The sequence below is a fragment of the Heteronotia binoei genome, chromosome 21 (genome assembly GCF_032191835.1).
Source record: "Heteronotia binoei isolate CCM8104 ecotype False Entrance Well chromosome 21, APGP_CSIRO_Hbin_v1, whole genome shotgun sequence".
NCBI classification, from domain to species: Eukaryota; Metazoa; Chordata; class Lepidosauria; order Squamata; family Gekkonidae; genus Heteronotia; species Heteronotia binoei.
In genome coordinates, this window is record NC_083243.1 from 190,610,600 (window position 1) to 190,623,988 (window position 13,389).

Consider the following 13,389-nt stretch of genomic DNA (forward strand, 5'->3'; position numbering starts at 1 on the left):
TCGGACCTGAGACAGGGCAACCCTGGCCCGTTGACTTCGATTGGAGAAGGCCTTCCCATCTCACCCTCGGAAGATCTCAAGTCATATGGGGAACTTATTAAGAGAATGGCATCGACCCTTGGACTATCTGTTGTCCAGCCACAACCTGAAGTTAGTCTTTGGCATAGTCCAGAGAGACACATCTACTGCTGTGGCCCTGCCATTGACAAAAGTGTTCCAGCAAACAGCCAAGACGCCATGAGACAAACCTGCATCCACAGCTGTCTCCACCTGCCGCCTTGGCCATCTGTACAAGTTCCAAGAGAAGGATGCAGAATTCTTGTACTGCCACCCTAAACCCACTTCTCTAGCCATCACTTCAGCCTCCAAGGGCCAAACTTGCCTCCTTCACTCCCACTGATTGGGAAGGTAAAAAACTGGATGCCTTCAGCAGAGAAATTTATTCAACAGCGGCACTAGGCATCAAAAATGTGAATTACCTGGCCTGCTTTAGCCAGTACTAGTATGCCCTGTGGGAGCAATTATCAGAGGTGATGGCCTCCCTTCCTGAAGACATAAAATTGAATATTCAAAAAACCCAAAGAAAAGGCATGGCAGTGGTAAAATAGCAGGTTAACTCCATGAAGCACAATCTGGAGACATTTACCAAGGTGCTGACTTCTTCAATAGCTTTCCGATGCCACTCATGGCTCAGATCACCCTCTCAGACGCAGATCAGCCTCTCTGATGCAGCCATTGAGGACCTCCCTTTCGATAGTATAGGCTTGTTCCACTTCACCACCAACTCAGTCCTCCAGGACATTGACAAGAGTCTTAAAGCCTCCCTTAACCTTAGTGTTACAACCCAGAACTAGCCCTACAAATCCAGGTCCTGGTCCCACTCTTGGTCTCTCCACAGCTCCACCAGAAGCTCTTCATGGAGATCTTGTCCTTCTGGCTCCACCCAATGCTCATCCTATTCTCACAAGGCTATGTTCCAGGAACAACAACAATCTTGCTCCAAGCCACCCAAGACTTTGAAACAGAGTTTTGACTCTACCAGAGTTGGTCCCCTAATCGTCTCCCCTCAATTGTCTTCCATCCGCCTGTGCCTCTACCTTGCAGCCTGGCAAATCATCACCATGGACAAATGGGTCTTTTCAGTCATCGCCAATGAGTACGCCATCGAATTCCAACATCTCTCGCCCACGCCTCAGGTTGTCACCACTTCTTTGTCACCAGTGCTCATGACAGGTAGCTTCCTTCCTCAGCAAGCGTGCCATAGAACCAGTTCCTCATGACATCTCAGGGCAAGAATTCTATTCCTTCTACTTTACAGTCCCCAAGCGGGATGGGGCCCTCAGACCCATACTGGACCTCAGAGCACTGAACAACCATATTGTGACAAAGAATTCTGTATGATGACCCCATCACTATTAAACTTCCACTATTAAACAAAGGTTGTTGGATGGTAACCATTGACCTCCAAGATGCATACTTCCATCTGAGCATCTGCCCCAACCACAGGAAGTTTCTTCACTTCAAGATAGGACATCTCCACTACCAATATTCAGCCCTCCCATTTACAATCTGCACTGCCCCAAGGGTATTCACAAAAACAATGGTGGTAGTGGCAGCACACCTCATCCTTTTCCCCTGGGTTCTCATGGCCAACTCTCAGACCAGTTACTATCAAACATCATGGAAACTTTTACTGTCCTGCGCAGCCTTGGCCTCTGTGTCAACCACAAAAAAATCCAGCCTCCTTCCATCTCAAAAGGTACAATTCATAGGGGCCATTCTCGACTCGAAACTAGCCAGGGTTTTTCTCCCCCCAGCTTAGGGCTCAGACAATCAAGCTACTCATTCATGACCTGCAATCCAAGCGGAGGGCTTCTGCCTTGACAATCCAGCACCTACTAGGTCTCATGTAACAACAGCAGTCATCATATTTGCAAAGCTCAGGATAAGACCCCTACAACTTCAGTTCCTGAGACATTACAGTTCTCTCACAGAGCCACAGGAGACAAGGTCCTTTACCTACCACATGAGGTTCTCCATTCCATAGATTGGTGGACAAGCAACACATATCTCCTGATGGGAGCCCCCTTTCAGAGCCCCCCCCCCCCCCGGACAGAATCACTGACTACGGACATTACCTTTTGGGGGTGGGGGGGCTGTCAAAAAAAAAGGCCTTTTCTGGTCTGGCTTTTCTTGATTTCCAAAGCCCCAAATCAGGCTTCAAGGCCTTTGTGTTGTTGGCTGAAGTTTAGTTCAGCAGGGGAGGGCCGTTTAAGAACAACAAGGATTGTAAACTAACCTTGGGCTCTTACGCCTGCTAAGATAAGGCTAATTGCTAGTAGGCTGATGTGGACAACTGTCAACTAGTTATGTGATCATCATGGTTGGGCCTGACTGCAGCAGTCTCAACTAATTACGGATCAGGTAATTTTGCCAAGTCATCTAAATTGGGATGAGGTAATAGGTAAGCAGCCCCATGGGGCAAATCTGGAGTACTCTTGGGGGTTGAAACAATTACCTACAGCTTGGGGCTGATTGTGCTTGCGGTGTGGCAGAGGGCAGCCTGCCCTTTCGCTACACTGCATGACTCAGACCAAAAGCTGAAATGCTGTCTGACTGAATATTCATGAAGCCAAGTCTTCACGGTAACTTTGCCTGTCCAAACGCTTTAGCGTTTAGTTAGCTTTATGTTCTTAGTGTTTTTATTTTCTTGCTCACTTGCCTTAATTCTGTAACTATCATTTGCTTTTGAAATAAAAGCCTTACTATTTTAGCACCAGGCGGTATGTTGAAAGCTTCTGCGAGCTTTCAAGAAATACTTTACAGTTCAAACGCTGCCACTTCAGATCACTTTCACTCAGTGTTAGGAAGCGGACCGCACTGAATGAAAGTGATCTGAAGCAGCAGCGTTTGAACTGTAAAGTATTTCTTGGAAGCTCGTAGAAGCTAATGTGAAATGTGAGATAAAGTACAACCACGTCACATATCACTCTATGTGCCTGGCTGTACAGAAAAAAACGTTGGGAGCTCTGGTCTCGGTGGAGAACTTCCTTCACTGTTGGAATTGCTACCTACACCCGTCTGATAAGAAATTTTGGACATTGATTTGTTTTTTGAGTGACTTTGGGTGGGGCATTTAGCGTTCCTTATGTGACCTTCTATGCAGTATTATACTGTTTATCTGAGACATTTTGAAGCATAATTTTGTAGTAAATTCTGTACATTATTGAGGCTGTTCTTCGCAGAGGTTTTTCTAACCTTCCCCCCCTGCTCTATTATCTGTGTTGCTCTTTGTGGGTTGCACAACTTCCAGGAGGGGCCAGGAGATCTCCTGCTTTTACAACTGATCTCCAGTGGGCAGAGATCAGCTCCCCTGGAGAAAATGGCTGCTCTGAAGGGGGGATTCTATGGCATTATACCATGCTGAGACCCCTCCCCTCCCTAAACCCCACTGAAGAAGAAGAAGACATTGGATTTATATCCCGCCCTCCACTCCGAAGAGTCTCAGAGCAGCTCACAACCTCCTTTATCTCCCTCCCCCACAACAGACACCCTGTGAGGTAGATGAAGATATTGGATTTATATCCCGCCCTCCACTCCGAAGAGAGTCTCAGAGCGGCTCACAATCTCCTTTCCCTTCCTCCCCCACTACTGTGAGGTAGATGAAGATATTGGATTTATATCCTGCCCTCCACTCCGAAGAGAGTCTCAGAGCGGCTCACAATCTCCTTTCCCTTCCTCCCCCACAACAGACACCCTGTGAGGTAGATGAAGATATTGGATTTATATCCCGCCCTCCACTCCGAAGAGAGTCTCAGAGCGGCTCACAATCTCCTTTCCCTTCCTCCCCCACTACAGACACCCTGTGAGGTAGACGTGGCTGAGAGGACTCTCACAGCAGCTGCCCTTTCAAGGACAACCTCTGCCAGGGCTCTGGCTGACCCATGGCCATTCCAGCAGGTGCAAGTGGAGGAGTGGGGAATCAAACCCGGTTCTCCCAGATAAGAGTCCGCACACTTAACCACTACACCAAACTGGATCTGGCCCAGAGTCTCCAGATATTTTCCAAAACAGATCTGGCAACCCTAGTGGCCACTGGAGTTATACTGTTTGGCTTGGTTCCAACAAGCTAATTTAGCCCATGCCTAGGAGGACTTTTCTGTTTTTCAATAATAGTTTCATCCGTATACTATATATAGGTTTTTTGGTTTCAGAAGTAGTGTGCTGTGAGGTATGGCAGTGAGGGTGGTGGCTGAAGAAAGTCTCCGGTGAACAGATCTGGTTGCTTGAATCTTTGGCTTCCTGCCTGTCTGCCATCCTGCAGTTAGAACAGACAAAAAAGCAGGATGCGTTATCACTGTGAAGGAAAATAGAGCCTGCTGAACACATCTTGCAAGCAGAGCACTTTAGAAAGCTCATTTAATTGCAGGTGACTCCTCAGCAGTTGTAGAATGCAGTTGCTTGGGTATTAGATATTTGTGGAAGTGGAGAAAGAAACATCAAAAGCTTCATTGAGCTGGATAATACATTTCGAATAACACTTGTAAGAGCAAGTACATTGCTAATCAAAAGCTAGTTTTTGGGATGTTTACTGGAATCTCAAATTTCACAACTAGTGATGCATAACGTTCTGAATTAAAATTGACATAAGCGACAGCCAAAATAATGATGGCTCCATTCTCACTACGTTGTGTGCCCAAATAGATCTGGTGAGTTGTCAGGTCTAATCTAAAACTCTCAGTAATCAATGGGAAAGCTCACGGACTTCTGCAGTGCCTTGGCTCCATCTCTCACTGTTTGGGGGCATGGCCTCATGATTTTGATCACTTGAAAAGAGATGGCGGGCTGCTGGGTATGGGTACAGTTCTTTGCTGCAGCCATGCCTGGTTCAGACTGTTGCATACCATATCTGTAGGATGTAGTAACCTGCCATTTTACCATCTGCTGGAGCTCCAATCATTCTTATTTTGTAATATCCTTTCATCTCGAAAAGGGCTGTGTGCAGTAAGAACATAAGAATGTAAGAGAAGCCATGTTGGATCAGGCCAGTGGCCCATCCAGTCCAACACTTTGTGTCACGTAAGAACATAAGAGAAGCCATGTTGGATCAGGCCAATGGCCCATCCAGTCCAACACTCTGTGTCACATAAGAACATAAGAGAAGCCCTGTTGGATCAGGCCAGTGGCCCATCCAGTCCAACACTCTGTGTCACATAAGAACATAAGAGAAGCCATGTTGGATCAGGCCAGTGGCCCATCCAGTCCAACACTCTGTGTCACGTAAGAACATAAGAGAAGCCCTGTTGGATCAGGCCAGTGGCCCATCCAGTCCAACACTCTGTGTCACACAGTGGCCAATATGTGTGTGTATATATATATACACACACATATACACACACACATATATATGTACACTGTGACTAATAGCAGGAAGGACCTCTCCCATCTTGGATCCATCAGAATAGTTAGGAGAAAGTCTGTATGTGTTAGAGGACTGAATCAGGTGATGAGGCCAGGCCTGAGAAGTACTGCTAGAAGAAGATTTGAATTTGTATCCTACCCTTCACTCAGAGTGGCTTACTATCTCCTTTACTTTCCTCCCCCACAATAAACGCCCATGAGGTAGGTAGGGCTGAGAGAGCTTTCACAGAAACTGCCCTTTCAAGGATAGCTCTGCAAGAGCTATGGCTGACCCAAGGCCATTCCAGCAGCTACAAGTGGAGGAGTGGGGAATCAAACCTGGTTCTCCCAGATAAGAGTCCGCACGCTTAACCACTACACCAAACTGGCTCTCACACCAAAGTGGGATGAAACAAGGTGCAGCAAAAGAAAAAAAGGAGTGTGAGTGCTGATAGAGGCAAAACTGAAGGCGTAAATTTTTAAAATTTATTTTATTTTATTTATACTCCAGCCTCCCCGCCAAAGCAGGCTTAGGGTGGCTTACAAGGCCAGTTGGGAAAACAATAGAATTAAAACACTAAACAACTATAAACAATAGAGGTGCTATTAATACTATATTAATATTAATAATGGTGGAGTACAGCAGATCTTTTCAAACTATCATGTCCAAGTGCTCCAAATGGAAATAGGACCACACTTCAAGGTGCTCCAGATGGAAACAGGGTCTAGGTCTTCATTTCAGGTGGTCAGTCAGTGTAATCCAAACATCAATCTCTGATTTTAGCAGTCAAAAGCTTGGTGGAAGAGCTCTGCTTTACAGGCCCTGCAGAATTGAGAAAGACCCCATGGGGCCCTAACGTTCTCGGGGAGCTCATTCCAGCAGTGTGGAGCTGAGACTGAGTAGGCCCTTGCTCTTGTTATAGCTAGTTTGGCCTCCCTAGGGCTGAGGATCAAAAGTTTTTGAACCCCAAAGCCCCCAGTTTGGCTCTGAATTGGGAATTGGAACTGAGGTGTCTGATAGCAGACAAGGATTGAGAGAAGTCAGATGGTGAGATCGAGTAAAGCAAGGAAGTGAGGTAACACCTGCAGTTGGCAACCATTGTCCTGCTCACGCCCATGCCCACTGTCAGGTCGACGGATTCAAGAATGAGTCAAAGTTGATACTAAGACTATATTTATTGATAATCGGTACTCTGGCGCAAACCTCTAGCTTGCTAAGAATGAAACCAATACATTGATACATGGGTTTTAAGATACACTTCAAAGGCATTCCTACAGGGGGGAGGGTTACAGGAGGAAACATTCACACATAACTACTAGATACTTTCTCAGGCGATAGCTGGCCTGCTGGCCTTGCATTATCATGTTAGGCTTCCTCCCACCTCAGGCCCTGAGAAGGCACCGACTATTTCCTTCACACCAGTTGCAAATCAAAATAAGAAAAGGGGGGAAGGGAGTTGACTAAGGTGGAACATTAGCAGCAGTGGATCCATTATGATTTTAATAGGGCCTATTGGGTAGGCCATGATCCCTCAGTCTTGTCGATCTTGACACACTTGGGATCAGGCCAGGGGAAGTAGAAATAGATTATTCACCTCCCACCTTGACCTTGACTTCACCACAGCACCCCCAAGTTACAGCTCTTACCACCCAAGGTAAAAGCATCTTCATTCCTTGCTCCTGTTATTCTCACCTCACTGTTTAAATGTATTGTCTGAAGTTGCACCAAAGTGTAGAATTATGTATTCCTCCTCAATATGTAACTAATGTTCTTCTTTTTTCTGCTATATTCTAGGAATCTGGATTTTCCAGTTTCATGCGAACGCTCAGAGAAAGAGACCATGAAAGGATAGGCAAGAGGAAAGATGAGTTGTAATTTCTGCCTCAGAAGATAATTTCCACTGCACTGTGAATGGTCTCAGAGCCACTGGTACAATGCCTGAGATTTCACTTTTAAAAACAGACTTTTTTTCAATATTCAGCCATTGCCATTTTCTACAATTTTGAAATAAAGTGAAATCATTTGATTTTTTAAAGAAAAATTAATGACGTCATTGTTGCCATATTCTGTTACGGGGAACAAAAAAAAAAAAAGAGCATTTCCTCTCCATTTTATGCACCTATGCCCGTTGATTCTCCTATGCAATCCTTTTTGTAATCTGTAGGTTTGATAGCGATTTCTGTTGACAAGGTAATTTCCGCATTATGAATTTTTGAAGACTATTATATGTGAAAATGGTTTTGTAGAGGGAAAAAGTAGGGGCCTTTTGAAGTAAAATGCAAAAAGACACTACCCACCAGAGGCAAGTTCCACTTAAATTAATGTACCATTGTGAAAGAGCATTATGGGCCCCTGTGGACTCCATCTAAAGTCTCTTCAGATGCAGCTATGGGGTACAATTGCACAGTGCTTATTTCTGGAACCAGGTGTGCTCATGAGGTGTACGCTTGATCTGTGTCGTCCACGTGCGTGGGCAGGTGTCAGTCAGCACATAGTTCTCCCTCCCCTAACTTGACTCTGTGACTGACAGATGTCTGCAGAGATAGAGAAGCAAGGGCAGTCCGTCCCATAGGCACAGTACAACCCCCCCCTTCCCCAAACAGGGCATGTGTTTCGAGTAGTAGTTGTCAAGATTACACTGGGTATAACTGCAACTAAGCCATCCCCTTTACGGTTTTGCAAAAAAAAAAAAGTTGCACCTTCTTTATTTTTAAAGTGATTTGGTAACTCTTTTAAGGTGCTCAGGGATAATAGGGAAGTAGTTAATGAAGAAGCATTGACCGTTTCAGATCTTAAATGACTGTAGTGGTATGTTGTTGTTGTTTTTAAATCTGCCGTACCTGAACTGTTTACATATCTTTATAGAATGTATGGATTATTTCAAGCAAATGTCTTTTTAAGGCTGGCACACATCAAGCACCGAATGAATCCGAGTGTGTGTTTGTGTTCATGTCGTCAAAAGCCTCCTGTAAACATAGGGGAAGGATAGTGCAAGTGTAACATTGTTTGTTAATTTATCATCAGACCACATGAAAAAAAAACGTGTATTTGCTAAGCACGCTGTTTGAGTGAATGTTTGACAGAGGCGTCGATATTTTTGATATCAAGAAAACACCGTGCAACAGTAGTTGTTTACGTTCCAAAGGCTTGTCCCCGCGTGTTAAATATGAAGATATACATTTTTCTATAGAAGCAGGTTTTAAAAATAATTGTTTAGTCATGTCAGCTGTGTAAGAAAATACTGCATTACAAGGACTAGCTTGTACAAGTGCATAACGATATGCTGATTCAGGTGAGGGTGATTTGGATATTGTATCTTCACTGAGTTTGATTATATTTTTTCATGATTTTTCCAATTTGATTAAAAAGAATAAAGCGTTTAAAAGACAGCGTCATCAGCCTTGTCATTCTTCAACATCTTCTGCGCCGAAATATCTAAAGCTGTGCTTGAAGGGGAAAAAATCCTGCTGTTGCAATTAACCAACGGCGTCATTCTAGACAGCCCCACCTCTATTATCTGCCTTTCCAAGGTCCCTGTGGGAAGGAATTCAGCATCCTTGCCTTTTGCCATGTTACCGCTATCGTGCCTTCTTTCTTCATGGGGAAGGAAGATGTTAGTTTTTCTGATTCCTCAGCTCCATCTGGTGGAGGATACCCAGAAATCATACAACTTTTAAAAATACAATAGATCAGGGGTGTTGAACTCATGAGGGACGTATCTGACATCAATGAGACCTTGTTGGGCTGAGCCATGGTAGCAGAGATAGAAACTTTTAAAAGGACACAAATACAATTAAAATGTTTTTTTTAAAGCTTAAAACATTAGCACTTGCAATATTTTGTTTATTTAACAGTCTCTGATAACTATACCTTTTGCTCTGAATTATTGCATCAAAATCTGGAGTCAACATCTGTGTTGTAGCAATCTTGAGTAATGCTGTTCGTGTATTGCTCGAGTGTGTAAGTTGCAAACCTACTTTTGACTTACTGATGCTCATCACAGAAATCTCACGGCCAATGCTTTGAGCCTAAGACTTAGAGGAAAACATTAACTGGCTGGGCGTTATGAGATTTTGTACATAAGTTGCTTCATATGCTGGTTAAAAACGTATGAAGGCACCATGAAACAGACTGAGGGTTATGTGTTTGTCTACAAAACTATAATCTTCCCCAGAGAAATAACTACAACTCCTATGTGGCAGTGCAATAGGGAGATAGCAATGTATAGTGGCCAGTATCAGCCTACAATCTGGGAAATCTAAGTTCAGAATTCTCAGTCTGCAAAGGAAATGTGCTGGGCGAATTTGGTCTGGACACACACTCACAGCCTAATCCACCTCACTGGCTTGTTGTTATTCCTCATCATAGTTCACATTGCTTTCCTTCTGAGAAAGACTGGATCATGAAGGCATGAATACAGTGAGAAGTTGCACCCAGGAGAGCCCTGGAATAACAAGCCAACAACTCTCTCTCTCCCTCTCTAGCATGGCAAAAAGATCATACCTTGAATACAAATTTGTTGGTCTTAAAGGGGCTTTCTTTTTATCTCTCCCATGGGATTGAGGAAATTAGGCAAAGGAATCTCTGGCTCCTTCCCTCCTTCCTCAGGAGATGAGGAGGGGGAGGATCGTCAGCCAATAGAAGGAAGAGGGGCTTGGCTTGGTAGCTCTGCTGTGTGTTTAAGAGAGTCTGGCAAAGCAAGTTCTTCCTCCCCAAGGGAGGAGCCTCAGTCAATGGAGAAAATGTAGCTGTGCAATTGAGAAAGCCTAGCAAAGCAAACTGCAACACAGAAGAAAGCAAGAGAGAGAGAAAAGGAAGCAGGCCTGAGGAACCCTCTGGGGGCCTGATCCATCCCGTGGGCCACATATTTGACACCCCTGACCATAGACTCTTCAGGGGGCTTTCTCTTGTCAATGCATAGGAAACTTCAAGGGGAAGTGCCCACATGCATGATCTGAATGATAGAAAGCACATTTGGTAACTAAAGTTTGGTGGTCCACCCAGTACTAATAGATGCATCCAGTGCTGTACGAATTGCTACCCCTCGAGTACCGGATCCATTTCAAGGTGTTGGTCCTTACCTTTAAGGCCCTTTACGGCCTAGGGCCTGCATATCTTTGGGACCGACTCTCCCCATACGAGCCCCCCTGGGCTCTGAAGTCAGTGACACAACATCTTCTTGTGATCCCTGATCCTAAGGATGCCCAACTGGCTTCAACAAGGCCAGGGCTTTTTCAGTCCAGGCCCCTATTTGGTGGAATGAGTGCCTGCTGGAGATCCGGGCCCAGCAGAACTTACCTAAGTTTTGCAGGGCCTGCAAGACAGAGCTCTTCTGCCAGGCTTTTAATTTATTCAGCGGGTGTCCTCTGAAGACTTCGCTTCCCCCAGCACCCTATCTAGGTGCTCAAGTTGTGCCAATTGTGTGGATTATGTGTCAAGCATTAGATCTCAAAGTAACCAGTCCTTGAATTATGAAACAAAGTTTGGTTTATTGATAATCCATGTGGCTCAGATAAGCTAGGTATTGGAACTGATACAGAGTAACAGTAAAATGCATACTTAAAAATGGCACATCAAAGGTTCTATAAACAATCTCACTGTAACTTCCTTATCTCCCTGCAGACAGCTCTTCCTGGGTTCCAGCCTTGCTGGCCTGGGAATTAGTCCCAGGAGTTTTTATCTTCAAAGAGTGCATTCCTGCATTTGTTAGTAAAAGCGAAAGGAGCAGGAGGGGGGTTTGCTACTTTGATGTGCCCAAGCTAAATTCATGGTTAGTAACATTTCTGTACTCTGGCAACCATAATCAGTAACGAATAGACAATACTTGACATTATGGTCTTTTGATTAATTTGACTTCTCTGTATTTATGATATTGCTTAAATTTGATGTGCTTCATTTAATATTGTTGTAATGTTCTAATCTTGTAAGCCACCCTGAACCCACTTGCGGGATAGAGCGGGGTATAAATCAAAATTAAATTTTAAAAAATGTAGAAGCTCCTCTTCAAGTAGAGGCCTTATAGGACACTGGGAGAAGCTGTTGGAGATGGTGTTCAGCTGGTGGTTCAGCTGCAGATAATCAAGGCTCTTCTCAAACAGCCATCTTTACCAACACAATGAGCTTCAACTTGCTTCCAGCAATACTGGGCAAGCAGACTGTTTTTGCTTCTTTAGTTCTTTTCTATATGCTCACTGGTATAAGGTTTAGCAATTAGAACTTTTGTAAAGCAGAACGAGGTTTTCTTGACAAGGATACTAGAGTGGGTTCCCTGTTCCCTGAAAGGTCAGAAGCTGAAGCTGAAGGCCACCAAATGAGAAGGGAGCACTCACTGGAGAAGAGCCTGATGCTGGAGAAGACAGAATGCAAAAGAAAGGAATGGCAAAAGATGAGATGGCTGGATAGCATTACTGATATAACTAACATGAATTTGAGCAGACTTTGGAGGATGGTGGAAGACAGGAGGGCCTGGCATGACTTGGTCCAGGGGGTTGCAAAGAGTCGGACTCGACTGTACGACTGAACAACAACAAAAGCAAAATGGTCTTTCAAATCATCTTTCGCAACAGCGGGGGAAAGGAGGTTGCCAGAAATGACAGTGACCAGAAAAATTCATGAGTACAATCTGGTGATCTTAGGTAATCTAAAGTCTCATTGACTTCAAGGGAGACAGTGAACCTGATAATAAACCAATCTATGCAAAAAATACAATTTTGGACAGTACTTCAAAAATACACAATGGACATATAGACACCACCTTATACCAGAAACCTACAGATGGCTCCAGCTACCATCCTAAACATACCAAACTATTATATTCAGCCAGGCTCTACGCTACAGCTGCATTTGCTCCAAGCCTACAGACTGAGATTCTCACATGAGGGACCTACAGGGAACCCCTTTTGGAACTAAAGTATCCATCTGATGAAGTCAGGAGACAGATTAACAAAGCCAGAATGATACCCAGAGAAAACCTGTTACAAGACAGTCCCAAAAAGACAATAATAGAACACCACTAGTGGTCACATACATACAACTCTCAAAAGAAGTACATACATACATACTAGTGGTCACATACATACAACTCACAAAAGCAAACCTTTTCTTGCACTCAGACAACTCCCAGTCACCCACAATAATGTAACATCAATTCTCAACACGGACATTGGCACTAGAGCTTGCAGTAAACCCAAATGCCAACTCTGCTGTCACATATACCCAGACAACACAGTCACTGGACATAACAGCATAACTATACCATCTCAGACTTATTCACTTGTTCATCATTATATATGCCATTAAGTGCCGACAATGCCCTTTGTTTCTCTACATAGAACAAACAGGTCAAACCCTATGCCAAATAAATGGACACAAATCTGATATCACAAAACTGAGAATCCTGTAGGAGAACACTTCAGCCTTCCAGGACATTCAATGGGTGATCTCAAAGTAGCTGTTTTATTACAAAGAAACTTTTAAGAACAGAATGGAAAGGGAAACTGCTGAATTACAAATTATTGCAAACATCTCCCCAAGATTCAACAGGGATATTGATTTTTTGTCTCATTACATACATTCAACTGGTTCTCACCAAAGAGAGCTATACATCCACTGTCTTCTAATGTGTTTCTTTTTTGTATTAATGCATTTTAATACTGTGCATCATATCAGAGTAGATCTTTCCTCTCAAGCATATTGTTTGTTTGAGAGGAGACAGGCTCTATGACCTTTTACAATTAAGAAACCTAATGACAGACTCTCACCATCAAGGGACACATCAATCTCCAACTCTAACGTATTTGTGTCCTTGTGATGTTATTTCCTACCAGTTCAACTCTTAACAGGTGATAGCGTGACAGTAGGGTTAGATGATTGCTCTTAACACTCCCTAATTAAGATGGATATATTTACACATCTCTTGCCAATTCTGACATCTTTCTTCGCCTCACTGTTTTCCCCTGGAACTAAATTTAAACAACGATGACCATATA

General features: G+C 43.9%; 1 protein-coding gene across 1 annotated transcript in view; it reads left to right on the forward strand.

Moving 5' to 3' along the window:
- Positions 1-8,790, forward strand: part of PDIA5 (protein disulfide isomerase family A member 5) — a 291,070-nt gene extending 282,280 nt beyond the window's left edge. The window contains exon 17 of the mRNA XM_060262232.1: positions 7,196-8,790. Within this exon, the coding sequence (XP_060118215.1) occupies positions 7,196-7,276 (81 nt within the window). The 3' untranslated portion in view covers positions 7,277-8,790. The remainder of the gene's footprint in view (positions 1-7,195) is intronic.
- The last annotated feature ends 4,599 nt before the right edge of the window (positions 8,791-13,389 follow it).